The sequence below is a fragment of the Nothobranchius furzeri genome, chromosome 14, assembly GCF_043380555.1.
Source record: "Nothobranchius furzeri strain GRZ-AD chromosome 14, NfurGRZ-RIMD1, whole genome shotgun sequence".
Taxonomy (NCBI): Eukaryota; Metazoa; Chordata; class Actinopteri; order Cyprinodontiformes; family Nothobranchiidae; genus Nothobranchius; species Nothobranchius furzeri.
The window spans coordinates 48,125,700-48,152,407 of record NC_091754.1 but is presented as its reverse complement, the minus strand read 5'-3'; the positions used below and the strand labels follow the sequence as shown (position 1 = coordinate 48,152,407).

At 41.9% G+C, this 26,708-nt stretch overlaps 1 protein-coding gene across 4 annotated transcripts; it reads left to right on the top strand.

The window, feature by feature from the left end:
• On the top strand, positions 1–26,668 carry LOC107380902 (protein-tyrosine kinase 2-beta). Of its 4 annotated transcripts, none has more exons than XR_001572398.3 (31): positions 1–393; positions 493–782; positions 2,778–2,956; positions 3,057–3,144; positions 3,225–3,304; positions 4,886–4,948; positions 5,020–5,074; positions 5,156–5,296; positions 5,419–5,490; positions 5,567–5,668; positions 7,566–7,683; positions 7,789–7,828; positions 8,950–8,981; positions 10,909–10,956; positions 11,297–11,391; positions 11,869–11,950; positions 18,459–18,559; positions 18,699–18,814; positions 18,929–19,029; positions 19,123–19,212; positions 20,179–20,383; positions 20,512–20,608; positions 22,515–22,553; positions 23,184–23,279; positions 23,601–23,636; positions 25,215–25,239; positions 25,360–25,400; positions 25,476–25,610; positions 25,699–25,779; positions 25,857–26,146; positions 26,327–26,668. XR_001572398.3 is itself a non-coding variant. In XM_054742971.2 (31 exons), exons 2-30 carry the CDS (start codon positions 585–587, stop codon positions 26,088–26,090), a joined length of 2,790 nt encoding a protein of 929 aa, XP_054598946.1. In that variant the 5' UTR covers positions 1–393; positions 493–584; the 3' UTR covers positions 26,091–26,119; positions 26,327–26,668. The 4 variants fall into 4 exon arrangements, 3 of the variants coding, with proteins under 3 accessions (XP_054598946.1, XP_070400260.1, XP_015807779.1); XM_054742971.2 differs by having other exon boundaries at positions 25,857–26,119; XM_070544159.1 differs by lacking the exon at positions 26,327–26,668 and having other exon boundaries at positions 25,857–26,293.
• The last annotated feature ends 40 nt before the right edge of the window (positions 26,669–26,708 follow it).

The window sequence follows — 26,708 nt, the reverse complement described above, 5'->3', positions numbered from 1 at the left end:
CCTAACGAGGACACAGCAGATATGTTGAAAGATCTGTTAGTGGAAGTGAAAGTGATCTGGGCTGTGCCATTTTGCACGCCCGTAGGTGTGATGCCTGACTTGCGCCACTGCACATACAACAGGAGGTGACACGATGGTTTAATCAGTCATGTCAGCTTGTCTGTGGCTGCTCTTCAACTTCCTTATTCGCCCGTCAGAACATTTCCTCTTTTGGTGGCTGGTGTTGTTCATCTTCAGCCTTCTGAATCGGGTCTTTCTGCTCTTCTGAGCTGAACAAACATCCCAAACCTGCAGGTTTCTGGGGGAATGTGAGAGTTGAAGCTGATAGGACTGCGTTGTGTTGAGTCTTAAAGGCTTGAGAGGATTTCTGAGCCGCAGAGCATCAAAACTCTGGTGAGTGCAACAAGAACGCATCAGAACCAGCTACTGGCCCATGGAGGTTTATGTCAGCCAACATCTTGTGATCGCTGCGTCCAACTTTTGTTTTCCCAGGTGAAATGTTATGAAGGGAAAGGAAGCTTCGGACCGAAAAACTGACAGCCTCTCTGCAGTAGTGTGTGTGTGTGTGTGTGTGTGAGTGAGAGATGTCGGCTGACATCAGAACTTCGAGGAGCATGTCTCTAATCGGCCGGTCAGATTCCATAAATGTGCCTCCCATGGCAACCGTTGGGAAGGTGGACATCTGCCAAGTGAGGATCATCAAAGTTTGTTTCCTTAGCAACAGCTCCAACCTGGGTAAGAACTTCAAACTGGTCCGCTGTGAGGACGGCTGGACGATCAAGGTACTGTCCAACACTGGACTCTGTCCCGATTCACTCATTCATGAACACATTCACTCGCTTTTACCTGATTTTAGGTTAATCTGGCCTGTTCCTCTGTGAGAGGCTGGTATACTTCAATAAGCATCACTGCTTCCAGGATGGCGGACCAACTTTGTAATAAAAGTCTGCAACACTTTAAAGCCAAAGTGGAAAATAAATGCCAAGAATTCTTTGAAGGAACGCGCCTATTCATGCCAGAGTTAGAGAAAAGCTGTTCTCATGACTGTTTTGATCAAAAATGAAATAACTGATTAGCTCTTTGTGTGTGTGCTATAATTAGTGTCACAAAAAAAAATCTAACTTAAATCTGTAAGTCTGAGTTTCGGAGCTGAGTCCGTCATGGCGGCCATCATGTCTTATTCTAACAACTCATCAGCTGTCGAGGCACATCTACGGACTACGCTGAGATTTTCATTTAAAACAAACACAGGCAAAAACATTACTGTCTGCAGTTGGTGATTACAAAAGCAGTCTTTCAGAAGTAAAAATGGGGAAGTATTCATCACATTGTCAAACAATAATTAGTCATAAATAGTGAAACAAAACTCTGGACGTCTGCATTTTGGTTCACTGCACAAAGGTCCTCAAGGGGTACAAAAGTGGCTCATTGAGGACCTGAACTACGGAAGCCTGCAGCTGCCACCCACGCAGAAAAAATAAGTTAGAGCCACAGCACGTTTTTATGTGATGGAGGTCACCTTCACGCCATGAAGTCACTCCTGCATGCAATGCTTCACTTAGGGACCATCAACAAATTCTATGTCAGTCAAATGCATAGACACAAAAAAGTAAAAAAAAAAAAAACAAAAAAACAACAACAATGATTTCTAAGGCCATGTGACCAAAAGATGCCAAAAACCACTTAATTGTGTAACTAAACCAAAAGAATCAGACACAGACGTTAAAACATATTTTTATCTCCATTTTTTTATATTTAAATAGAAAATTATAAACTTTCTTCTCTAGCTTCCAGGTCATGTGACTCCAAAGCATGGGCTAAACCTTATTTGTCAACCATAATAATCAAAATTGAAGAAAAAAACACATGAAATTATGTACCGTACATGTAATGAATCTCTAAGTTCACTTTCACAGAAAATGTTGAACTTTCACACAATAATCAAAATATACAAATCCTGAAATGCTGAGTTTCAACACTCCAGTTAATTAACACAACTGGGCGTTGATTTGGAGAGTTTTGGTCAACGGACCTGAGAGAGGTGGGCTTTTTACGTGTTTCAACAGGCTGATGGCGTTTCTGTCACAGTGCAAGTTTAAAAAGCCGTCGCTGACCAAGGAGGGAATGTCTGTCAGATCCAACTAGACAAACTCATTCCTCCTCCTGCGCAGCCCTGTGTGTTAAAGTTTATTTATTTATTTATTGGCAGCTCTAGGTTTCCGTACGGGAACGGCTGAGCGTTCCTGACAAAAAGGATTTGTCCCAATCAGATTTCTTCTGCTTTTGCTTTTTTTTTTTTTTTGTCTCACTTGAATCCTTCAGATCACAGATCAATTCGAATACCAGACAAAGACAACATGTATAAAACAAAATGTAGTTTTTAAACAATGATTTGATTTAGTAAAGGAACAAAGCTTCATTAGCATCCATCTGACAATGCGAACGGGGCTAAAAGATCTCAAAGGCAGTTCAAAATGCTCCATTCTAAAGAAAGTCAAGAACAAAAGAATCCAAAACAACATCTAATGTGCTGCGGACCTGGCTTGGTTAAGGTCAGAGGTCATGATTCATCCATGATGGAGCTCCAAACAGAAAAACCTAAAAATAGACACAAAGATCTGATTTTATTTGCTAAAATAACGTCTGGATTTTCCCGACTCTGGGTTGTGATGGGCTTCCTGTTCTGCTCTCTCTGAGGTTGGGAGACAGACGAATTTGCTGTAGATAAATGAACACAAACACAAACATTAACCTCACACGTCTGATTTGGGTCCCAGAATGTGATCAGCACTGTGCTGTCCAGCGGCTGCGTGGGGCCAGGGATCACACACAGCCTCTGCTACGGCCTCCTCCTCAAACACCTCAAGTCTTCAGAGATGTACTGGCTGCACCCGGACCTGACTGTGTCCGAACTCACCCAGCGCTACGTGCAGCAGCACCTGGAGGCTGAGTGGAGGTGAGAACTTCTGCTACTTCCTCGTTTGGTTAAATACATTTGATCAAAATGAGAAGTTAGTTAATTCTGACGAGATAATCCAAAAATTGTAAATGATCAGGTATGACCTGAGAATCAGATACATCCCATCTAATTTTATGGAGGCGTTCCAAGACGACAGAACCACCATTCTCTACTTTTACCAACAGGTCAGAATCCTAGAGCAGCACCATCGCCTCTGGTTTTAACTTTCTGATCTAAAAATATACTTTTGTGTGTTAATCAACAGATACGAAGTGATTATATGCAACAATACGCCTCCAAAGTCAGCGATGGGATGGCCTTACAGCTTGGATGTCTGGAGATTAGGTACATTTAGCCTCTTAGGAGATTAAAGGTGTGGAACACCCGTTTAATCAATACATTTAGTAGGAATGAATGCCTTATAAGCTGTACTCTGGGGAAAGAAAACACTGGTGCACCAGTTTCAGGAAGTAGAAACAGGATCTGGAGTCTTAGTTCCTGATATTTGGACATCTCTTCTCTGATTGGCTAACAGCAACACGACTCTACCGCTGACTCTGTTTGCTCTGCAACGTTGATGTTTTATCTTCACAAATAACACAAGCCTGGAGGAGTTCTGCAGTGTGGTGGAGTTGCTAATGCTAACAGTTAGCTTCTGCTAGCTGAGACGCTAAACCAACAACAGCCTTCCCCGTCGTGAGTCCAGATGGGTGAGTCCATGAATGTTAAGTGACAGCGTGACGATATCCCGACTCTTCCTCCAGACTTTGACTGGGGAACCATTTGGAACTCGGTAACCTAAGAATCCCGACCACCAGCAAATCCACCTGAATTTTATCCATAGGACATATATGATGCCTCATAAACTCTACTGTATGAAGCTTAAAGCTGACCCAAATTGTACTTTGTGCCATACTAATTTGGTTTTTTCACCTGGTCTGAGAATGTCCAGCTGTGTTTTGCTTTTGGGAGGTAATCAGAAAAAGCCTAGCCTCCTTGTTTCAAATTGACATTCCCTTGTTGCCTCAAATTTTCTTTATTAACGACTTGTCCCGACTTAATCTGTGCAAAGCACAGGAAAAGGTCTTTTTAGCTGGTTTGACCTCTGGCAAGAAGATGGTTGCATTAAGGTGGAAGACTCCACCCATGGACGCAATTTTCACATCTTTACAGTATGCTCTAATGGGAAACAGTCTTCAACACAAACAGTTGTTTTCTGCTTGGTCCTAGAGCTCAACCAGTGTCAATTTAATATAGCGTAATATTGTTTTTGGATGGTAAAAAGTGCAGGGGTCAAAACTTGACTTTGGAAAAGTGGGGGGACATGTCCTCCCTCCCCCCCAAAAAAAATTACGTCCATGCCTCCTCATTCCCTGTCTCATAGTCAGTGGGTTTTATCTTTTATAGATGTTGCATATCTAGAACTATCTACGGTACGTATACATGGTGCTAAAGAGGAGACCGTTAATCTGTGGAAAAAAGTGGTAGTTGACCTTGAGGCGCTCTACCATGAGGCTGCATTCGACCACGGTGGTGTAGTTCATTTTCATTTGAATCTATGATGTGATGCCCTAATTTTAATTGTCCTGGACCTGTTTGCCCCTTTCTTTTTCGTGACGACGTTCTACTGTATTAAAGTTTTGATGTTTTGTGTGTTACAATTTGCAAAATAATAAAAATTTAATAACAAAAAAGTGACAGCACGACGTAGATCTGTCAGGATTTTCTAATCCTAGTGTTTCACCGTCTGTTTTCTTTCAGAAGCTACTGCAGGAGATTGGTGTAGGAGACTATTTTCATGTTCAGCGTTTATGAAACTCTCTAATGGAGAGTTAAAAATGTTTTTTTGTGTGTGTGTTCCACACCTTTAGAAACGAAACAAAGCTGTGTAACTGTTTAGATAAAGGAGGAATGTTGTCATTTCAGGAGATTCTACAAAGACATGAACCCTAATGGGCTGGAGAAAAAGTCTAACTTTGAACTGCTAGAGTAAGTCAGGAGTTTAATGATCAGAACGTTAAACCAAAGAAACATCTTCATTCTGATGTTGGTCGCTTTAGGAAGGACGTAGGGCTGGACCTGTTCTTCCCCAGAGAGCTCATCGGCAGCATGAAGGTAGCGAGGCTCTAAGGTGACGTTTTTAGTCACACAACAGATTTAACCCTGAATGATCGTTTCTGTGCGGTTGCACCAAAGACCAAACGGCTGCGTGGGCTGATCCAGCAGACCTTTCAGGGCTACTCCACCCTCCAGCAGGACCAGTGCATGGTCAAGTTCTTCACCACTCTGGCTCAGTGCTACAACTTCACACACGAGAGATTCGCTTGTCAGCTCATGGTGAGCTTTCCTCCTGACTCCCAGTCACCGATCGCTAACGAACCCGTCTCTGATTGCTCTGAAGATCGATTATTCTCTGGACGTGTTAAATGCATCCTGACGCACCTGTTTTGTGTTTGTAGCACAGCTGGAATCTCGCCATAGACCTGGTCATCGGAGCTGACGGGATCAGTCAGCAAACTGAAAACTCAAAGGTGATACCGACCTTCTGTCCCTTTTAGCTAATCGCTTTTGTGAAAATAAGCGTGTTTAAACTCTTTCCATTTCCAGCCCACATATCTGGCTAAGTTCTCTCAGGTGTGCAGCATCGCCTGCTCTGCAGAAAGCGATGGCCGGGCTGTTCTCACCGTGCACATCAAGGGGACCAAACAAGTAACCCTCAGCTTCCTGTTTGCTGTTTCTCAGCTCATGCCTTTTGTCACTAAACGTCCACAACTTTCATTTGAGTTCTGATAAAACACAACTAAATATAAACACCTTACTTCTGCCTGCTAGCTGATCAAGCAGCTACAAGCCAACCAACCAACTGACCAATCAGAGAAGGGCAGCTCTTAAAGATTTGAAAAAGCAGGAAAACTGCTAAAATATAGCCTTTTTAAAACAGTTTTCTAAAACGTCCAAAAAGTAAAAAAAATAAACAGATGTTGAGTCTTGCAATAATACTCCAAAACTCAAAAATACACTTAACATTTTTTGAAAGCTTTAATTTCAGGGAGTCATGGTTCCTTTGGTGCAAAAATGGATTTTTTTCCCTAAATGCTTTTACAAATAATTTGCATACATTTATTGATTTCAGCAAAATCCAAATTTCAACCAAAATGTTAATTTCTAGTTCGCATTTAAAGCAGAAATAGTTTTTGCTCTGGATCTGGAGGTCTCGAGGTGGAAAAAAGTTTGCACCTTAAGCCCTTTTTTATATTTCCTTTATTACCGCGAGAAACAATGCCTCTCGTTTGTGAATGCACGCCTCTAGCTAAACAACAGAGACGTTTTACAATTAAGTACATGTAAATCTGAATAAAGACTTCTTGTCCACATGAAAAGTCATCAACTCATCATCAGTCTAGTGTCACGATGCGAGCCAGGATGACCCAAAATGCAGAACCCAGGACGACACGAGGCAGCGGAGATAAAGTAAAACTCTTTTATTTAGGATGAACAAAATAAAAATAAATCCAAAGGGCTGGAAGCCAAAATCCTAAAATATCCCAATACTGAATGGGAGATCCAAAAACACCAGAGACACGAGAAGCTCTGGAAACACTCGAGATCAACGAGACGACACTGACAGAAAACAATGGACCGACAAACATACAGAGACACAGACAAGGTTATATACACTGGGAGGATGAGAGGGAGAGGAACTGCAGGTGTGTGGGGAGAGAGAGAACAGGTGAACTCAATTACTAATCAGGGAGAGGGCAGTGAGTTGAGGAGGAAGAAAAATAACATGATCTAAGACAGAACCTAAAAACAAGAAGAGCCAAATAACTAACTAACAATCTGGGGAAAGAAACACACTAAAAGCAAAATAATTAACTAATAATCTGGGGAGAGAAACACACTAAAAGAGACTAATAAATGAACAGCTGAAACTAAAGGAAAACACTACAGAAAGAGACACTACAGGGGCGTGACTAAGGAGGACCACGGGGAGCACAGGACCTGGAGGGAGATACCTGGGGGGGAAGGAAAACGAGAGGGGCTGCAGCTCTGGGAACACATGAGGAAGACGTAGACAATGACACAAGAGGGCACTAGGATACACAACAGGAGAACCTAGAGACGGATGGAGAACACAAGGAGACACATGAGGGAAGGGGCAGAAAAAGGACACATGAGGGCGCTAGGAGACACAAAAGTAGAACCTAGAGAGGGATGGAGAACACAAGGAGACACACGAGGGGAGACGCAGACGCAGACCATGACATCTAGCTACGTCCTCAAACGCGCCCACTCTGTGGCTGACATCGGTACGTAACGCTATTGCCTAATGCTGCACGGCGCTCAATTCAAGCTACATAGGGATATTCAGGATGGGGAATGGGCTTTTGTTATATCACAGTACAGGGTCGTACTGTCACTTTTACAGATTCCTGAAAAATCAGGCATCCTTCTTGAAGAGGGGACAACTCCGGATTGTAATTTTAACTTAGTTTCTTTACCAAATTATTAAAATACTTGCTGAAGTTTGCACTTTCAGCACAGATATTTTATGCAACTCCGCCCTTGATTATGACTTTCACATTTGGTGTTTTCGACCCTCCAGCCTCTCGAGGTCAACACGTCCTCTCTGGCTGTAGCAGAAAGCATGGCCGACCTGATCGACGGCTACTGTCGACTGGAAGGCTGCACGGTCAGTTCGCTCATAACCAGAAACAACAAAGGTGCAGTGAAAATAAATCAGATTTATAAAATGCTTCATTTGGATGTTCATGGCACCAAATGTTGAAGAAAAAAAGCACTAAAAATGATCATTTTGGTTATTTTAGGTCGAGATGTAAGGCAGAAACTTCCTGACATACCACAGTGGTGAGTTGGATGAGTCACTTTGACTAGTCATGTTGTTTTTTCATCTGTGGCAGGAGTCGGTGGTGCTTTTTAGAAATCAGTATGTTCTGAGCAGGGGCGCCTCCGGAAAATGTTGATAGGGGTGGCCAGATGGGACCAAAGACATTTTTGGGGTGGCACATGTAATTGTATTGCATTGCTCCTTTGTTCATTTTTTATTTTTTTTAAAAAGTATCCAAACATTTTACTAAAATTTTACAAACATTTCAGAAAAATACATTTCAGTTATTTAAAATTTTATTTAAAATTTTATGTATTTTTTTAGTTTAGTTCACCTTTTGCTGTGCTCACAAATAAACTATAGAGATAAAAACTTTTAGAAAATGGTGAGCAGCAGAAACGCATGTATTTTTTTAAATTCTGCTTATTTCTTTACTCATTAGTTGTATTATTTTTTATTTTGGATTACAATTATGTCTTGAATAAATAAGATCAATTTATGGTTAGAGTAAACATTAACTCATTCGCTGCCAGCCGTTTCCTGATCGGTAAAGCCCTTCACTGCCAGCGTTTCTCACTGTTTTTACTGTTTTTCTAAGAGTCACAGAACGTTGCGCGCTAGGACAATGTCGACCCCAAAACAACCAAAACAAAGCAGAGACTCACCCCTTACATCAGGGAGAATCCGCGCGTTTCAAGGATTATCCGTTCTTTCATAATCCATTGTTGAATTGTGATGGGCAGAAGCTTTTTGGGTTCACGCCTCACTTTTTTTTACAGCAGTGGCCCAAAACGGTCTCCTAACACATGGATTTTCTGCTTCCTGATCACGTGACGTGTGACATATGCAGATGAAGATCAGCTTTAGAGCTGAGAAGTTTGTTCTCACGGTGTGGGGATTCGTTCCGACGCCCACACAGTAAAAACATGCAAATGACAACTTTAGTCGTCATTGGCCGTGAATGAGTTAATAGGATTTATTAACACTTTTGCTGGGGGGGCCAGCAATTTTCTAGGGGTGGCCATGGCCACCCCTTGGGGGCGCCCTTGATTCTGAGCCAGTTTTTCTGCGTATTAAACGCGTAACGAGTGTTGTAGCCTCAGCGTTTAGCGGGCTGGATTATAAATCTGTCTTTTTTCAGCACCGCCCTCGCTGGTCTTGACAGAGGCTTAGGTGAGTTCATTTACTTGTGTAAAAATCCAACAATTATCTGAAACCAAGAGCTTAAGCCTGATTCATGCTTCTCCGTCTGCGTCAGTGCGGAGACACGCAACGTCCTTGCGTGCCTGCCGGAGAGCTCCGCAATGACGGACGGAGTCAAGCTCTCTTTTCTAAACATCCGTCAGTCGAGACCATCGTCGAGACGGACAACGCATGCTTGTGATTGGTCAGGACGCCGCTATATTCTACAGCGCTGCCATTGCGCCCTCAAAAACATAAAGAGAGCCGAGGATAACTAGCGGCAGACACAGAGAAGCTTGAAGAATACCTTGCAAAAAAACTAAAACACGAACGTTTCATTCCCCCGTGCCTGGAAGAGTGAAAAGATGCGCAGCAAGCATTTTATTTGTGGATGGAAATGACAGGAAACGTGGGTTTAGAGGTGGCGAGCGCATGAAGAGGTGGAGGAGGATGAGAGACAAATGTGTCCATGTTAAAAGTATCTTATATACAAAAAAACACAATATAAACACACTATCTTGGACCAATACATGACATTATACCACAGAACAGCGCTACGCCCTCTGTTGTCCTGCCGGGCAATTGCTTTGCAACACTCTTCAGCAGACGGAGAAGTATGAGAGCAAAACGCTTCCGTCAATCTGCGTGTGTCTGTCCCTTGCGGAGCTGACGGAGAAGCATGAACCAGGCTTTAATCACTCATGTGGGGTGATGTGTTAAGTTGATAATCTTTTAACCCTCCCACTGTCCGAATGGGTGTGACCCTGTGAGGAAAGTTGACCATTGAGCAGGATTGATGGTCCAGGGGTCCTCAATTATAATGTTCTGAGGGCCACACACAGAAAAGACCCAGAAGCAAGAGGGCCGGGGGGGGGGGGTTGCTGCTGCTGTTTGGATTTCAGGCTGTAATGCACATACCACACAAGCTCGCAATATAAAGGACAACACCTGTCCTCCTCCAACTCGGCTGCGTGACTGCTACCCTCACCATGTAACCCTCATGTCCATGCTGTCTCTGGAGGAGCAGATAGGAGACAAGATCTCCTGTAACTTAAAATGACCCAAAGCTTCCTCCCAGCTTCTCTTTAAGCTGAATTCAACATCAGTTTATCATCATGAAACAAAAGAATTAAGTGGAACAAGACCGGACCTCTCGACATCTCAGCACTCGGTCTGACTGAGCACTTCCAGGAGAAACAATAATGAAATTATGAAAATAATAATGCGTGTTTGGAGGAGCGTCCTCCGATCCTCTCTCTTGTGTGAGCAGACAATCTCTCTCTCTCTCTGTCTCAGTCGCTGATTGAGCGAGCGGAGAGCGCAGCACAACCCACTCAGTTAACATAATTTACGACCCAAATCCAACAGAACCGATCGGGCTGATTCGATTCGGGTTCGGTCTCAGGTTACAACTCCAGCGCTCAGCCCTGCAGTACCACATAAAGGCAGATCAAAGTTTCCTACCCGGTAAATGTGGAGAACACCGCTCTGACAGATGTGGATGCTACGCTGGTGCCGCCGTTAAAATAACAAAATTACATTCCACTATAATTGATTATGGTACTCTTCTATGATGCAAAACCGTTTATGCCCGCATCTCATGCATGGATTATTTGATTATTTTCCTCAGCTCTATCCTAAACCTCCCGGTCGGCCATCGGAGATGGGGGTGGGGGGTGCGCGCTGGGTTTGGGGGCCCACAAAGAGAGGGCTCGCGGGTCGAACGTGGCCCGCAGGCCGCCATTTGAGGACCACTTATCCCTTGAGGTCCATGTGGCAGGGGTGAGGTGGTGCTCACTCCTCACCCCTGCCACATGGACCCAAGGGATAAACCGTCAACCCTGCTCAATGGTCAACTTTCCTCACAGGGTCAGTGGGAGGGTTAAGAAAATAATGAGTCTTTTTCTTCTATATTTAGGTTCTGATATTTATGCTGAGATTCCAGAAAACTCATCACTTTATGATGGTGAGTAATTAGAAAAGTCTGTTGGTTGGCTGATGTGGATCGTATTTAATTACTGATGCAGTCTAACCCTAACTGATATCAACTAATACCAATATATATGCGAGGTTATGACATCACATATCTACTGTATGTAAAGGTTATGTCACTAAAAGTGTAAAAACCAGTGCGGAATATTTAGGATTTCACATTTTATTTCCAACATCGGACATCCCTGGTTTCGACAAATAAAATTAAATCCAATCATCAGTCAAATATTTCCTTGTTTATTTCATGTTTAGCTTCAAATAAGGGGATTAAAAGCACTTATTTAATCATCTTCAGGTACTTTTTATGTTTTTAGATGAACATGTTATCGCCAGAGATGACGTAGTGGTGGGTCGGATCCTTGGTGAAGGATTCTTCGGCGAGGTACACGAGGGCGTTTACAAAAGCCCGGTGAGTTTCTGTTTTATTAAAGAACAAGTCACCCCCTACCTTATTCTTACTCAACTCCCACTTCCTGTTTGAAAAATGCAACAAATGCTGTTGCCTATAGATCGATAGGGCGGAGCCGCTAACAAATACGCACACACACACACACAGTCTCACAACGACATTGTGACATCATATGGTACCACCTAACGTTCTAGGGTACCTCTTAGCCAACAGCAATGGCAGATGTAAATTCAAATGAAGTGCAGAGTTTTTACCTGACAATGGCACAACACTGACAGTTTTAGGCAGAAAATTAAAATTTTAACCAAAATGCACTAAAGTGCAAAACTATTGACTACACGTGTCCGCAGCATGATTAGACACGCATTTATATGTGTAATTTATCAGAAAAAAAAGTTGATTTGAGGGTGACTTGCTCTTTAAAAGATCACCTAAGCTGAGCCTGTCAGAATAACGGACGTGGTCGTGTGTTTGCAGAGCGGCGAGAGGATCCATGTGGCCATAAAGACGTGTAAAGAGTTTTCAGCCGAGGTGAAGGAGAAGTTCCTGAGTGAAGCCGGTGAGCGAGGCAGTGATTGTTTCCTGTTCGAACACCGTCAGGTCCATGCTCCTAGTGCTGTCAGGCTGGTGATGTCACTGTTTTATGTTTATGTTTATTCATTTGGCAGACGCTTTTATCCAAAGCAACTTACAATTTAAAACCTATAGGGCATGTTGTGATCTGTGGGGGGAAACCGGAGTACCCGGAGGAAAACCACACATTCAATTCTATTCAATTTCAATTCAATTTTATTTATATAGCGCCAAATCACAACAAGAGTCATCTCAAGGCACTTCACATAATAAACATTCCAATTCAGGTCAGTTCATTAAGCCAATCAGAAAAATGTTTCCTATATAAGGAACCCAACTAATTGCATCAAGTCACTGACTAGTGTCAGTGACTTTACAGCAATCCTCATACTAAGCAAGCATATAGCGACAGTGGAGAGGAAAACTCCCTTTTAACAGGAAGAAACCTCCAGAAGATCCCGGCTCAGTATAAGCAGCCATCCTCCACGACTCACTGGGGATCGAGAAGACAGAGCAGACACACACACACACGCATGCACGCACGCACGCACACACCAAGCAATGTGTCTATGGTTACATTGTGATTTCTTAGTAAATATTCTATTTGGTGAGAGATAAACTTTATTGTATTTATCCTAGTGGATCTATAATTAAACGGATAAATTAGTAGTAGCACATTCAATGTCAAGGAAAGCAAAAAGTTATTATCAGGAGAGGGAGAATGTTTAAGTGGTTAGCAGCAGTGTGCTAGACGATGGCCCCCTCCATGAGGCCACCACAGCTCAGCAGAACGTTGTTGTAGCTTCTTCTGGGGAGAAAAACACTTAGAGAGAAAATAACGTTAACAGCTAAAATTGCAGAAAATAATACAGTTAAAGAGCAGATTGTAGAAGAAAGTAGTAGAGTATGAAAAGTGGTCAGTGTATCCTCCAGCAGTCTAAGCCTATAGCAGCCTAACTACAGAGATAACTCTGGATAACCTAGCCTTTTTAGATGGAGGCATGTTGGAGGCAGGGCAAGGGAGAGCCGTCTTTACCGACTGTACACTCCACCTCCCTCTACTCCCCCATTTGTCCAGATCTAGGTTAACATCAGATTTTAACCATAGGCCCTATCAAATAAAAATGTTTTAAGCCTAGTCTTGAAAGTAGACAAGGTGTCTGCCTCACGAACTAAGGCTGGGAGCTGGTTCCACAGGAGAGGAGCCTGATAACTAAAAGATCTGCCTCTCATCCTAATTTTAGATATTCTGGGAACCACCAGTAAACCTGCAGTCTTCTTCTTCTTCTTCTTTCGGTCTCTATTTTGGTTTATAGCATTAACATAAAATTTTTCTTATCAAACAAAATAACAATATTAACAGCTTGAATTTAAACCAAAAAAGGAATAGGCAGAAGCAATGCTTATTTTAGCCTACCCTATTTTCCACCTAAGATACATAACCAATATACATTTCTTTTATTTTCCCCAATATAAATAACCACAATGAAAATTCATTAATGTCTATACATACTTTTCATAACCTGTAAATATGTGACACTTAACACCTGCTTTAAACTTTAGTAAAGAAGTACATTTCTTCAAATCATCATCTAACTCATTCCACAATTTCACACCAACAACGGAAACACATCTTGATTTCACCTTAGTTTTGGCTTTTACACATTCAAACATAAATACACCTCTGAGATTATAATGATCATCTCTTGGTTTGAAATAAACTTTCATGCAATTTGGGATATTATTATTAACTACTTTATGAAGAATCTCTAAGATTTTTACTTTAATAATTTCTCCTAATTTTAGCGTTTTAGTTTGACTAAATAGATTATGGGTTGGTTCGAGGTATCCCAATTTATTAACTATTCTAATCGCCTTTTTTTGTAATTTAAGCAGTCAACACACGTTTTACCTGCATTGATTGGTTTTACCACGAAGACCATAGTATTCACATTTCTTAAGCAGGTATGTGTGATCAATTGTATCAAATGCCTTACTCAAGTCAATTAAGACAGCCACTACATTAAGTTTTTGATCCACTGCTGTTGCAATCTGCTCTACCAATTCCATAACTGCTAATGAGGTTGAATGATTCTTCCTAAACCCATACTGATGGTCGTTTAAAAGATCAAACTTGTTGATAAATGCTTCAAATCTAATTACAAAAAGTTTCTCAAGTTTCTTTGAAAACTGTGGCAGTAAAGAGATAGGTCTATAGTTACAAGCTAATAATTTATCACCACTTTTATAAATAGGAATAACTCTGGCTATTTTCATTTGTTCAGGGACTGTGCCACTTGAAAAGGATTTATTACAAATATAAGTAAAAGGTTCAATAATGTAATGGATACTACAGTCTGAGAGTGAAGTGCTCGGTTAAGAATGTATGGAACAATCAGATCACTGATATATGATGGAGCTTGATTATTAAGAGCTTTGTATGTGAGAAGAGGGATCTTAAAATCTATTCTGAATTTAACAGGTAGCCAATGTAGGGAAGCTAAGACAGGAGAGATCTGATCTCTCTTTTTAATTCTCATGCTTGTCCAGCATTTTGGACAAGCTGAAGACTTTTAACTACATTCTGTGGACTTCCTGAGAGTAATGAATTACAGTAATCCAGTCTTGATGTATTAAAGGCATGAACTAGTTTTTCAGCATCACTCCTGGAAAGGATGCTTCTAATCTTAGCCATATTCCGAAGGTGGAAAAAGGAAATCCTACAAACCTGTTTAACCTGGGATTTGAATGACATGTCCTGGTCAAAGATAACACCAAGATTCCTTCATTTGTTCTCGGAGATTAATGTAATGCTATTCAGGTCAGGTGATTGACTAAGCAATTTCCTTTTCTGGATTTCTGATCCAAAGAAACCCTAACCCCAAGGTTCATCAGGGTTAATGGATAAATATAACTGAGTATCGTCAGCATTACAGTGGAAGTTTATGCCATGCTGTCTAATGATTTTACCAACTGGTAACATATATATAGTAAAAAGAATTGGTCCAAGCACTGAACCCTGTGGTACTCCACAAGTAACCCTGGAGTATGAAGAAGATTTGTCATGCACATTTACAAAATTAAATCTATCAGACAGGTAGGATTAAAACCAGCTTAGCAATTCATTTGATCCCTACAACATGTTCAAGCCTTTCTACAAGAACATTGTGATCAACTGTGTCAAAGGCAGCACTGAGATCTAACAAGACTAGAACAGACACAAGATTCTTATCTGAGGCCATAAGAATATCATTTGTAACTCTCACTAATGCAGTTCAGTGCTGTGATACGCTCTAAAACCAGACTGAAATTCCTCAAACAGAGCATTAGTGTTTAAATGCTCACATACTTGGATGGCCACTATTTTCTTCAGGACTTTGGATAAAAATGGAAGGTTAGATATTGGTCTATAATTCACTGGGTCATCTGGATCCAGAGAAGGCTTCTTAAGAGAAGGTTTGATTACAGCAACCTTAAAATCCTGTGGTACATACCCATTTACTAAGGATAGATTGATTATATCTAGAATGGGGACAGTAACCAAAGGAAATGCATCTTTAAATAATTTGGTTGGGATTGGATCTAAAATGCAAGTGGAAGGTTTAGATGAAGCTAATATTTTTAATAACTCTGAAAGCTCAACTGGATCAAAACGGTTCAAACACAGATGAGGTTCTGCAGTTACCTCTGATGCTGCCTCACTTACTGAGGAAGAAGAAATCGCATTAGGGAGGATGCTAAAGATTTTGTTTCTAATAGAATGAATTTATCTTGTGAAAAATCCCATAAAGTCATTACTGCTGAGGGCTAAGGGAATAGATGGTTCAGAGCTATGATTCTGTGTAAGTTTGGCAACTGTACTGAAAAGAAATTTAGGATTATTCTTATTCGCCTCAATTAACGCTGAGAAATAAGCAGTTCTAGTTTGTTGAAGCTTATTTTTATAAAGCACAAGACTATTTTTCCAGGACTGGTAGGCCTCCTCGTGGTGCGTAGAGCACCATGTTCTCTCCAATTTTCTAGATTTTGGTTTTAAAGCTCGTAAATGAGAATTAAGCCAGGGAGCCAACTTCCTAACCCTAATTACCTTCTTTTTTAAAGGGGCAACATCATCTAATGCCACACGTAAAGAGGAAGTAACATGACAAACTAAGGCATCAATTTGTGAGGGGCTAGAAATGAAAATATTGCCCTCTGCTACGTTCCTCTGAGATGCAGAGGACAGTAAAGATGGAACAGTTGATTTAAAAGATGCAACAGCGTTGTCAGATAGAGACCGACTATAGTGAAATTTACTTTCATGTCTCGAGAATTCAGTTATAAAAAACTCAAAGGTTATCAGAAAGTGGTCCGAGAGGACTGGATTATGTGGAAAGATCGTTATTTCCTCACACTCAATGCCATAAGTCAGCACAAGGTCCAATGTATGATGGCAGGAGTGGGTGGAGCTATGTATTCTTTGAGTAAAACCATTGAGTCTAAGATATTACTAAAGGCTACATTGAGGCTATCATTTTCAATATCCACATGAATGTTAAAATCCCCCTCTATAATGACCTTATCAGTATTTAGCACCAAATCAGATACTAAATCAGAGATCTGATCCAAAAACTCAGAGTAAGGGCCTGGTGGACAATATAAAACTACAAACAAGAGTGGTTTTACAGTTTTGCAATCTGGATTAGGAAAACTAATAATAAGATGTTCAAAGGAACTGTAACTATTAATCTGTAAGGGACTGATTAATAAGTCCGAATGAAAAATGGTTGCCACTCCTCCTCCTCACCCTGTACTTCGAGCAATATGATGATTTAAATAATTAGAAGGAATCGACTCGTTTAAACTAACATAGTCCTCTTGCTGCAGCCAGGATTCTGTGAGAGAGAGCAAAGAAATCTGATTATCACAAATCAAGTCATTAACTAATGTAATGGAATTGAATTGAGTTGTTTTTATTAGCTTTATTGAAAATAGAGTTCTTTGGCTTTTAATAAAAGAAAAGAAAGGAGTCTTCATCTTCTGTCTTCATTGCTGGAACATAAACAGTTTAGAAGCGAATGCATGACCTTGAGGCTGTTTCATGCACTCTGGCACTGTGTCAAAGGGAACAGTGGTTACAGGATAATAACCCTGAGAAATGGCTCCTTCATCACGTTGCACTAACAAAGTCTTAGAAAGAATAGATTTAATGTTCAATAACCCACATTTAATTTTTCTAATTTTCTGCTCAGTTTAATTTGTTCTATTTTTTATGAGATTTCCATGATTTGCTTTATTAAGCCTGATATTTAATCTGTGTGATTTTGGCCGTGGGCAGGACACTGTCTCTATGGGGTAGTGGGTGGGTAAGAGTACAGAAGCTGCAGAGGGGTGTGTTAAACTACGACTCTGCTTCCTGGTCTGGACCCTGGGTTGTCATGCATGCATGGGGAAGAACATGCAACTCCACGCAGAAAGGCCACAGCCGAGTTTCGAACCTGCGACCTTCGTGCTGCAGATGATCAGGCAGATGAAGCAGGCGTCTAATTAAATCAGAAACAAACGAGTCGACTGGAGGGAGGGACACCACAGCGGAGGTCTACTTCCTGCTGTTGTGGTTTTGTGCAACAGCCACTGTAAAAACGAAACTCATATTCTGAGTTAGAATAGAACATGCCACACTGTATCTGCTCCTTCAGGGTTTTATTTGAAAGATTCTCCATCAGCTCTGGTTAAACCCGCCATCACATAAAGATGGCTGCTCTCTGGTGATCAGAAGCTTTTTGTTGGTTGGTTGGAAGAGCATGAGAATGAGCTTCATGAATGAGTTCATGTGAATTAAAGGTCAGGTAGGAGTTCCTGGAGAGAGCTGGTCTAGCAAGTTACAATTTGAAATGACACAAATTAAAGGTCCAACCCATTATCTTCAGGCTCCACCCCTAGCCACGCCCCCAGACTGCAGGACAATGCTGACCATGGCAGATGCTTTCAGGAAACCATAAAAACATAATGTTATCTTACTTATTCCCACTGTTGTTCGGACCTTTTGTGCCATAATCCCTAACATAGCACACCCAGGTAAACGTTTAATAATTTACCATGCTAGCTAATATAGCTAGCCCAGATCTGCCCTTGTTTCCTGATCAGCTGTTCCCAGCTGAAAACGCTTAATTTGTGCACATGGAGGGATTTTTATGATTGTTATCGATATGTGGAGAGCAATTTACGCTATTTCTAAAGGAACGTCTGCAGTCCTGACATTAAAGTTACGGGAACTTTAAAGAGCCGTTCAGAAAATGGGCGTGGGGAACAAACTTGGGTGTAAGAAACCAAAATAAATGTCTGGAGACCGTCTTCGCAAAACAAACACGGTTGTTGAACAAGAGGAAAACAGTAACGGTAAAATTGTTGGACTTTTTATTGTCATGCATGTTAAATCTCCTTGTTGGCGATGTTTGGATGGCTAAAGTGACAAAAGATGAAATGTTTTGGAGATTAAATCGTGTCTGTTGCAGATCTGATGAAGAACCTGGATCATCCTCACATCGTACGTCTCATCGGAGTCATCACCGTGGATCCGGTTTGGATTGTCATGGAGCTTTATAAACTCGGAGAGGTGGATTTTATACAACTTCTGTAATCAATTACGTTATCATTCAAAAGCTAATGCTATTGGTAGTTTTTGCCTTCATGCACCTTGATTTGTTTGAAAGCATTGGTTGCAGTGAAAGAAGACATTTATGTTTCACTGACAGCTGGGGGACTACCTTGTGGAGCATCAGTACGTCCTGAAGACGGGAAAATTAACTCAGTTCTGTCTCCAAATCTGCAAAGCCCTGGCTTACCTGGAGGGACTCAACATGGTGCACAGGTAACTTTTTATGTTTTGCAACCATTTCTTTTAAAAATGAAAATAAGTAACAATCCGTCTGAGTCTGTTTCACCAGGATCTCACCAATTTGATTAATTCCTGCCTTTTCTGCAGAGATATAGCTGTAAGAAACATTCTGGTGGCTTCTCCTGAAAGCGTGAAGCTCGGTGACTTTGGCCTGTCTCGATATGTTGATGATCAAGAGTATTACAAAGGTACACACTCACCTCATCACAAATTGTCCATAAAGATCCATAACAAATCTATTTTAGAACATTTTTGTTGACACATTTGTCCTCTGTGTGAAGCCTCAGTCAGTCGATTACCGATCAAATGGATGGCACCAGAATCCATCAACTTTAGACGCTTCACAACAGCCAGCGACGTCTGGATGTTTGGTGAGAAAAACATTTATTCTTTGTTCCTACACTTGTAGGCTTGTGTTCAAATGAAATATAATGAACTTTTATTCAAACTAAATGATCATTTATTACATATTTCTGGGAAATCTACCTTACAAAATGTTTTATTCCTACATCTAAATCTAAATTAATACCCAAGGGAATCATAAGAAGAGGAAAAATTGTCTGTTTTAATGTGGGGATGCTAGCTGTCAGTAAGGCGGCAGGGGGCTGATGGCTCTGGCTCCTTGCAGACATTAAGTCCACGAGAAACTCAGTCAAGTATTTCATCTGTGTGACAGCTGAAGCCTGGACTGAGTTAGGTCATAAGCAGCAGATCTTTAAAGATCAAGTTCACTTTAAAGATCAAGTTCACTGGAAAAACCCTAACTCTGATTCTAACGGGTCACTCTGAGTGTTTCATGCAGGCTGAACATGAAAATAGTCTCCTACACCTAGCATTAGCATTAGCTTCTGATGGAAAACAGACGGGCAAACTCTAGGATTAGAAAATCCTGACAAGATCTACGTCACACCGTCACTTAACATTCATGGACTCACCCATCTGGACTCACGACGGGAAAGCCTGTTGTTGGTTTAGTGTCCAGGAAGTAGAAGCTAACTGTTAGCATTAGCTACTCCACCACACAGCAGAATTCCTCCAGGCTTGTGTTATTTGTGGAGATAAAACATCAAAGTTGCAGAGTAAACAGAGTCGGTGGTAGAGTTGTGTTGCTGTTAGCCAATCAGAGGAGAGAAGTCCAGTAATCAGGACGTAAGACTCCAGATCTTCTGAAGCTACTTTTTCCTCCGGCTGACTTCTACATCCTCAAACAGGCGCACCGGAGCTTTTTTCCCCAACATTGTCTTGTTGTGATATAACAAGTGGGTTATTTAGTCTACCAGAAACACCCATAGTGTCCATCGGTGTCCTCACACTCAAGTCAGTTGTATCTAAACCAGGTGTGTGTGTTTGGGAGATCTTCTCGGTGGCCCAGCAGCCATTCTCCTGGCTGGAGAATGGACAGGTGATCAACCAGCTGGAGTCAGGTGTTCGTCTGTACAAACCGCAGAGCTGCCCACCCACCATCTACTCCCTGCTCACCCGCTGCTGGGCCTACGAACCGCAGGGACGTCCCACCTTCAGGGACCTCGTCTGCTCCTTCAGGTGTTCACACAAGACTTGTTAAACACCTCATGAACCTGTAGATGTTTCATTCATTCATACTTTTGTAATTAGATATGAAATATGTACATAAAAGTGATTATCGCAGATAATAATTTAGTATTTGATAGTGAGATCCACAGGATGGAGTTGGAGCGGGAAACCAATAAACGACAAGAAAGACCCCGCTCCCTTTTCAGCTGCGACCACTTGGATCCTCCCCCAAAGGTATGGCTGGAGAGCACCACGCAGATACGATGTTCAGCTGATTTTAGTCAGCAATTAGAAATGGATGATTAACCGGCATCAAAGTCGTTGTCGGCCGATGTTTGTGATTCTTTAAAATATTTCATTGGTCCGATGAGTCATTTGCATGCCCTGCGTGAACAAGCGGGAATAGAACATGGATGGATGCCATTTGCACGTGTGTTTAAGGAGAGAGGAGGGGAGCTTGCGGCATGTGTTTGGTCATGTGACAATAGATAAGCCTCTTCCATAAAACAATGCTGCCAATGTGCTGCAAAGCTGCGCCGGCATCAGGGAGCCTTAGTTCGTTTATAAGTGTTCAGACGGTGGCAGTAGTGTGGTGCCATCTTGTGCTTTTTACAAAAGATTACGCAATGGGGGTACAGAGGGGGGTTTTGGCGGTCTCTGCGTTCCATACACTTCCTTTTAGCTCGGACATAAGTTGCTTTTTTTTGTGCGATTGAAACCTCGCTCCTTAAGGTTTTATGACAAGCCGCTCCTAAACGCCCGTCCTCCACAGTCCTGGTGAACATTCTGGTGATCTGAGCTCCTGCTCTAACGGAGAGAAGCTCCCAGAGCTCTGAGTCACTCTAGTTGACCTTCTCAGCTAACAAAAGCGAACTTGTTTGTTTTCATTTTCAGTAGTCGCCAACCAGGGATCTGCAGTAATTCCACACAGGATCATGACACCACCCTCTGTTGCACCAAGGCCTAATCTAATATCACGGTAATATTACTACCAAGCTTGGCGGCACTGAAGCTGCAAAGTTCCTGCATCCCCATGCCACCACAGCGCTTAGGACATGCCATGGTGGCAGGAACACACTGATTTGCCAGCACAGTGAGTTATGAAAGCGGATCCCTGGTTGGCGACTACTTCAGCCGAGCTCAGCGCAGGACTATGGAGTCTTTAACTGAAGGAAGGAATCACTGTACGTGTTGTGGTCACTTTTACGATAAATATTATCGGCCACAACACAAGTAATCATTTCAGAAATTGACATCAGCCAGAATTTCCAAATGGTACATCTGCATCTTTACAGCTGTGGTTACACTGGAAGAGTTCAGGGAAACTTTTGGAAGGGGGTAAGGTGACACAGACATACGATGGCTCGGTCCTTTAACGACGTTCCTAAGACCGTTTTGGTGGTGAGTGACATCATGGATTAGCACCAAAAGGCACCCTCAGCCAAAGATGGACATTAATAATACAAAAGACGTTTAGTTCTGTAAAGGTACGATGTGTTGGGCGACGTTCAATGACCAACACTCTGGAGGAGTTTAGAAACACGATTTTAAAGCAGCGTCCATCTATGCGGCGTATGTTCTTTCTCCTTGGCCAGCAACTCTTCCAGTTTTGGTTGGTCGTTAGGTGACTTCAGCCGACATGACTGGGGACTAATTTACAACCAGTCAGCATGAGTTAACCAGGAGTCCCGCCCAGTGACTCTCCCAGGCAAATTCTGAGTACAAACAAGTACTTGATTGGTTCTTGAAATGGTCTGGAAAGTGATCTTCTTGGACGGTCATTGTACAAAGGAGATCATGGGTGTGGCGTGGAGGTCCGGTACATTTACCCAGAATCTTGATACACTGCAGCACGAAGAGCGTGAACGAGCAGAACTGGTGCTTTGTAGAGCTCATCAGATGTGAAATCCAGTGAATATCAGATTTGTGAAGCCTGAGAGAACGTTACAGACAAGCATAGATAAAATGGCATTTGTCAAGATAGTAATGATCAGTAATTCTGTCAGCTTCCTGTGGTTTTGGTGTCTCTGTGCTGCTGAAGCTGTACGGACAGATAGTAGTGCACAAAATGTCCCTGCATTTTCAAGATCTCCATTTTCACTTCCCTTTAACTTTTACAAATGTCTTCTCATCCCATCAGCCCTCCAGAGGTCCTACCAACACCCTCCTGCACAGACAGGTGAGTAAACACACACACACACACACACACACACACACACACACACACACACACACACGTACCTTCATTAGAAAGCTGCCCTGTGCGTTCCTGTACATGTTCACTGCCCCCTGGTGGAGGATCTGCAGATGACAAGGGCCAGTTATATTTCTTTAATGCTGTATAAATAAATGATAAGAAAACGCAGATTGTATATTTGTTATAGTAAGTTTATACAAAATATACAGTTTTAAAACTTGAAATATTTAAAAAAGTTATCAATACTTCAGGCTTTAAAACATTCAATGATACTTTTATAATTTTTATTTCAAAAGAAAGTAAGTTTGAAAAACTAAATAAACATCTAAAATAAAAGATGTGCTCAAAGTGTTTTATAAAAGAAAACTGTGCTGTTATTCCAGTTAGCTTCTAGAAAACAAGCAGAAGCTGCAGAAACCCACAAGAGAGCAGAAATAAGTGTGTGTGTGTGTGTGTGTGTGTGTGTGTGTGTGTGTGTGTGTGTGTGTGTGTGTGTGTGTGTGTGTGTGTGTGTGTGTGTGTGTGTGTGTGTGTGTGTGTGTGTGTGTGTGTGTGTGTGTGTGTGTGTGTGTGTGTGTGTGTGTGTGTGTGTGTGTGTGTGTGTGTGTTCAGAGCTGGGGGACAGAGAAAGTGGAGGACACTTTACTAAGACAAAGAAAGGAGATGCTGATGGACAGAAAGTGGCTGGAGCAGGAGGAGGGACAGCTGGTAGGAGATGCCTTTTCACGTTTAATTCATGGAAATGTATCATATAAAGTTTTATTATATTATTGCTGTTCTCCAACAAGCAGTTTAATTAAAACCCGTATTCTCCAACTAATAGTAATTAAATGATAGAAAACTATTTCACATTTGGTCCTTTTTATCATTATATGAGTCAAAGAAAATGGCTCTGAGCTAAGAAAAGAGTTTTGTTTTTCCAGAATCAAGAATTTATTTTACTTCCATGAGTGAACTTTGTGTTATTTCTATAAAGGAGGTAAGTTGCACTAAACTGGATCCTGTATTCTTGTGTGTGTGTGTTTGCAGAACCCTGCTGTGCGGCTGGATACACCACAGAAGAAGGTACGCATATTTGTTTTAGGTTCACGATTCTCATTATGACCACTAGAGGGCAGAAATTCACATGAAACTTCCTCTATCAGCTACATCTGCTGCTCTTTTTGTCTTTACCTTCTGGGTTATTAGGGTTACCCAGAAGGTACCCTTGCCCTCTGAAGAAATCGAGGACGTCTTTAAATGAAGTGGCACCAATCTTCAAACAGTTAATAATTTGGATTCTTCTTCACACAATAAAAACCGACTAAAGGAGCAATATGTAAAATAATTTTCACTGCGAAATAATGCAAGTCTGGTTTCCTGTTAGAAGATAGATTACCTCAATATATCAGCTGGCTAACATTGAGCTAGCAGCGCTAAAGGGGAATTAGAAACAAATACAGGACTGCCAACTCTCACACATTTGAGTGTCTTCACGCTCTAAAGTCACACCCCCAATTTCTCACGCTGAAAAAAGGTAAATCCATCACACGTTGTGTCGCGCTACTGTACATTCCCCTAGCTACAACGCTACAAGTTCAGATTTAAATTCACCTTAAATGAGCAGAAAGAGGGAAGAAAACCCAAACACAGCTAAAGTAACTGAGTAGATTAGTTTTTTCTTTGTCTATAAGAATTAGCCACCTGTGTGCTATAAGCTAACGAGTCTAAATGTGACATAACTGTACATAAATATACATGAAAATAAATTGTTTTTTCCACATTTTAGACATTTTTTGCTCATAATTAACATTTATTTTGCCTTAATTTCACTTTTGCCAAACCTAATGGTCCTAAGGTTGGCAACTCTGCAAACAATCAGATCTAAAAACATCTGGAGCTGCTTTTTCAATTACGAACAACTCAATGTGATGGGGAAATGTGTGTGTGTGTGTGTGTGTGTGTGTGTGTGTGTGTGTGTGTGTGTGTGTGTGTGTGTGTGTGTGTGTGTGTGTGTGTGTGTGTGTGTGTGTGTGTGTGTGTGTGTGTGTGTGTGTGAAGGGAACAATGAACCAGTCGTGGTGTTTTACTTCCTTTGTGAGTCATTCAGAGCTACAGTAGATGGTAAACAACCACACTTCCTGTATTGCTGGAGGCATATTACCATAATGAGTCTAGTAAGTGCTGCCAACTGTAAAACACCCGGTGTGCTGTATCTACTTATCAGCTTACTGTGAAGGACTCGTCTTTACTTGTCATCTAGTCTTCTGGCGCTGACCCGGAACTGGGAACAGCCATTAAACTCACAGAGCCGCCTCGCCTCTGTCAGTGTACCCCAGGGCAGCTGTGGCTACATCGTAGGTCATCACCATCAGTGTGTGAATGAGTGTGTGAATGGATGAATGATACACTGCAGTGTAAAGCGCTTTGGAGTCCTTACTCTGAGAGGCACTATACAAGTGCGGGTCATTTATCATTTATTTAGTGAGAGTTACTTTTAGTTTTATTTTTAAATGGACTGCAGTACCCAACTTTGACCACAGGATGTCACTCTTACATAATGCACATTTAAAGGACACATGAATCTTTACTGAGCTAGTAGTGAATGGTAACCTCTAAAGTCTGAACCAAAATGCTTTCTTACCGCGTGTTTGTGTTTGACAGCCTCCGGAGAACAGCCCAGAAAATGGTGAGTCCACTTTAACAAACGTCTGAATTCATGTTTTATTTTACTAGAATGTGGCAAAAATGGTAAAAAGTTAGGGTGTTTTAAAATAAAATATGTAAAAAACAACTTGCTGTGTTCCAGATCCCCCAGAGAAACCCCCAATGCCTGCTTTAGTCTCACAGGTGGGTTTGACCTTCAGAGGTCACAGCATTTTGTGTGAGTTGCTCTGAGAGGTGAGAAGGGTTGTGCTGTTGCAGCCTCGACCCACGGCTGAACTGGACCGGTCTGGTGATGAGGTCTACACCAACGTCATGGCGATGGTGAAGCAGGTGGTCCAGCTGAAGAACGATGTCAGCTCCATGCCTGCTTCTGAGTATCCCAGCGCCGTTAAGGTGCCTCCACCACTCTGAGGGTTCCCACCTTAGAAGCAAACATCTCAGTTGTTCCACTCATCCCCATCCCTCCCTGTTCTCCCTGCAGTCCGTGGGAATCACACTCCGCAGCCTGATCCAGAGCGTAGACACGATCCTGCCCTCTCTGCACAGCTCCGTCACCACCGAGGTTACTAACAAATCTCCCATAATTCAGACCAGATTCAGCAGCTTCAGATGATGAAAGTGGTCTCCTTCCCGTTTCAGATCGAAGGCACTAAAAAGCTGCTGAACAACGATTTAGGGGAGCTGATCAATAAGATGCGACTGGCCCAGCAGAACTCTGTGACCTCGCTGAAGGAGGAATGTCAGAAGCAGATGTTGGCAGCTGCACACACACTCGCCCTGGACTCCAAAAGCCTGCTGGATGCTGTGGATCAGGCTCGAGTCCGGGCCAACCTGGCCAAACCCAGACCCGCCTCACAAGAGCCCAGAGACTAGAACAGGACGTGTGGAGGAACTTGTCTCAGGTGTAAAAGGATAACGTCTCGCATTATGTAAAGTTTATAATTATTATTCTTTATTTTTATCATAAAACTTGTAATGTTGCAGGTTTATTCATCTGCAGCGTGTTTTTTTAGCATTGATGCATTGAAGTTGTTTCTGCAGGCAGAATTCTCTAAGGTGAACTGAAAAACATCGATTAAAGGTTGTTTCTGTTTTAATTATGTTTACAGGTGAAATGTTTTTTTAGTAACAACCAGGAAGTGGTGCACAGAACTGTCCCGTATAGAGCTGCAGTTCAAGGAGGATGTCAGAAGCAGATGTTGGCAGCCGCTCACACAATCGCCCTGGACGGCAAAACATGAGCCGCTTTGTTACACAAAACAAAGTAGCAGCATAAAGCTGAAATAGCATAAACTGCTAATGTCCAGCTTTATTTTATCAACATGAGCATGAAATGAAGGGAAGTTTTAGAGTGTTTTTTAAATAAAGAAAAGCATGTTTCGAGAACGGTGCCCTGTGGGACGACTGTGTCCTTTCAGGACTACAAACTGAAGAGAGAGCGGGTGTGTCGGGGATTTCCGCTCTCCTCATGTCCAGAGGAATTTCTGCATG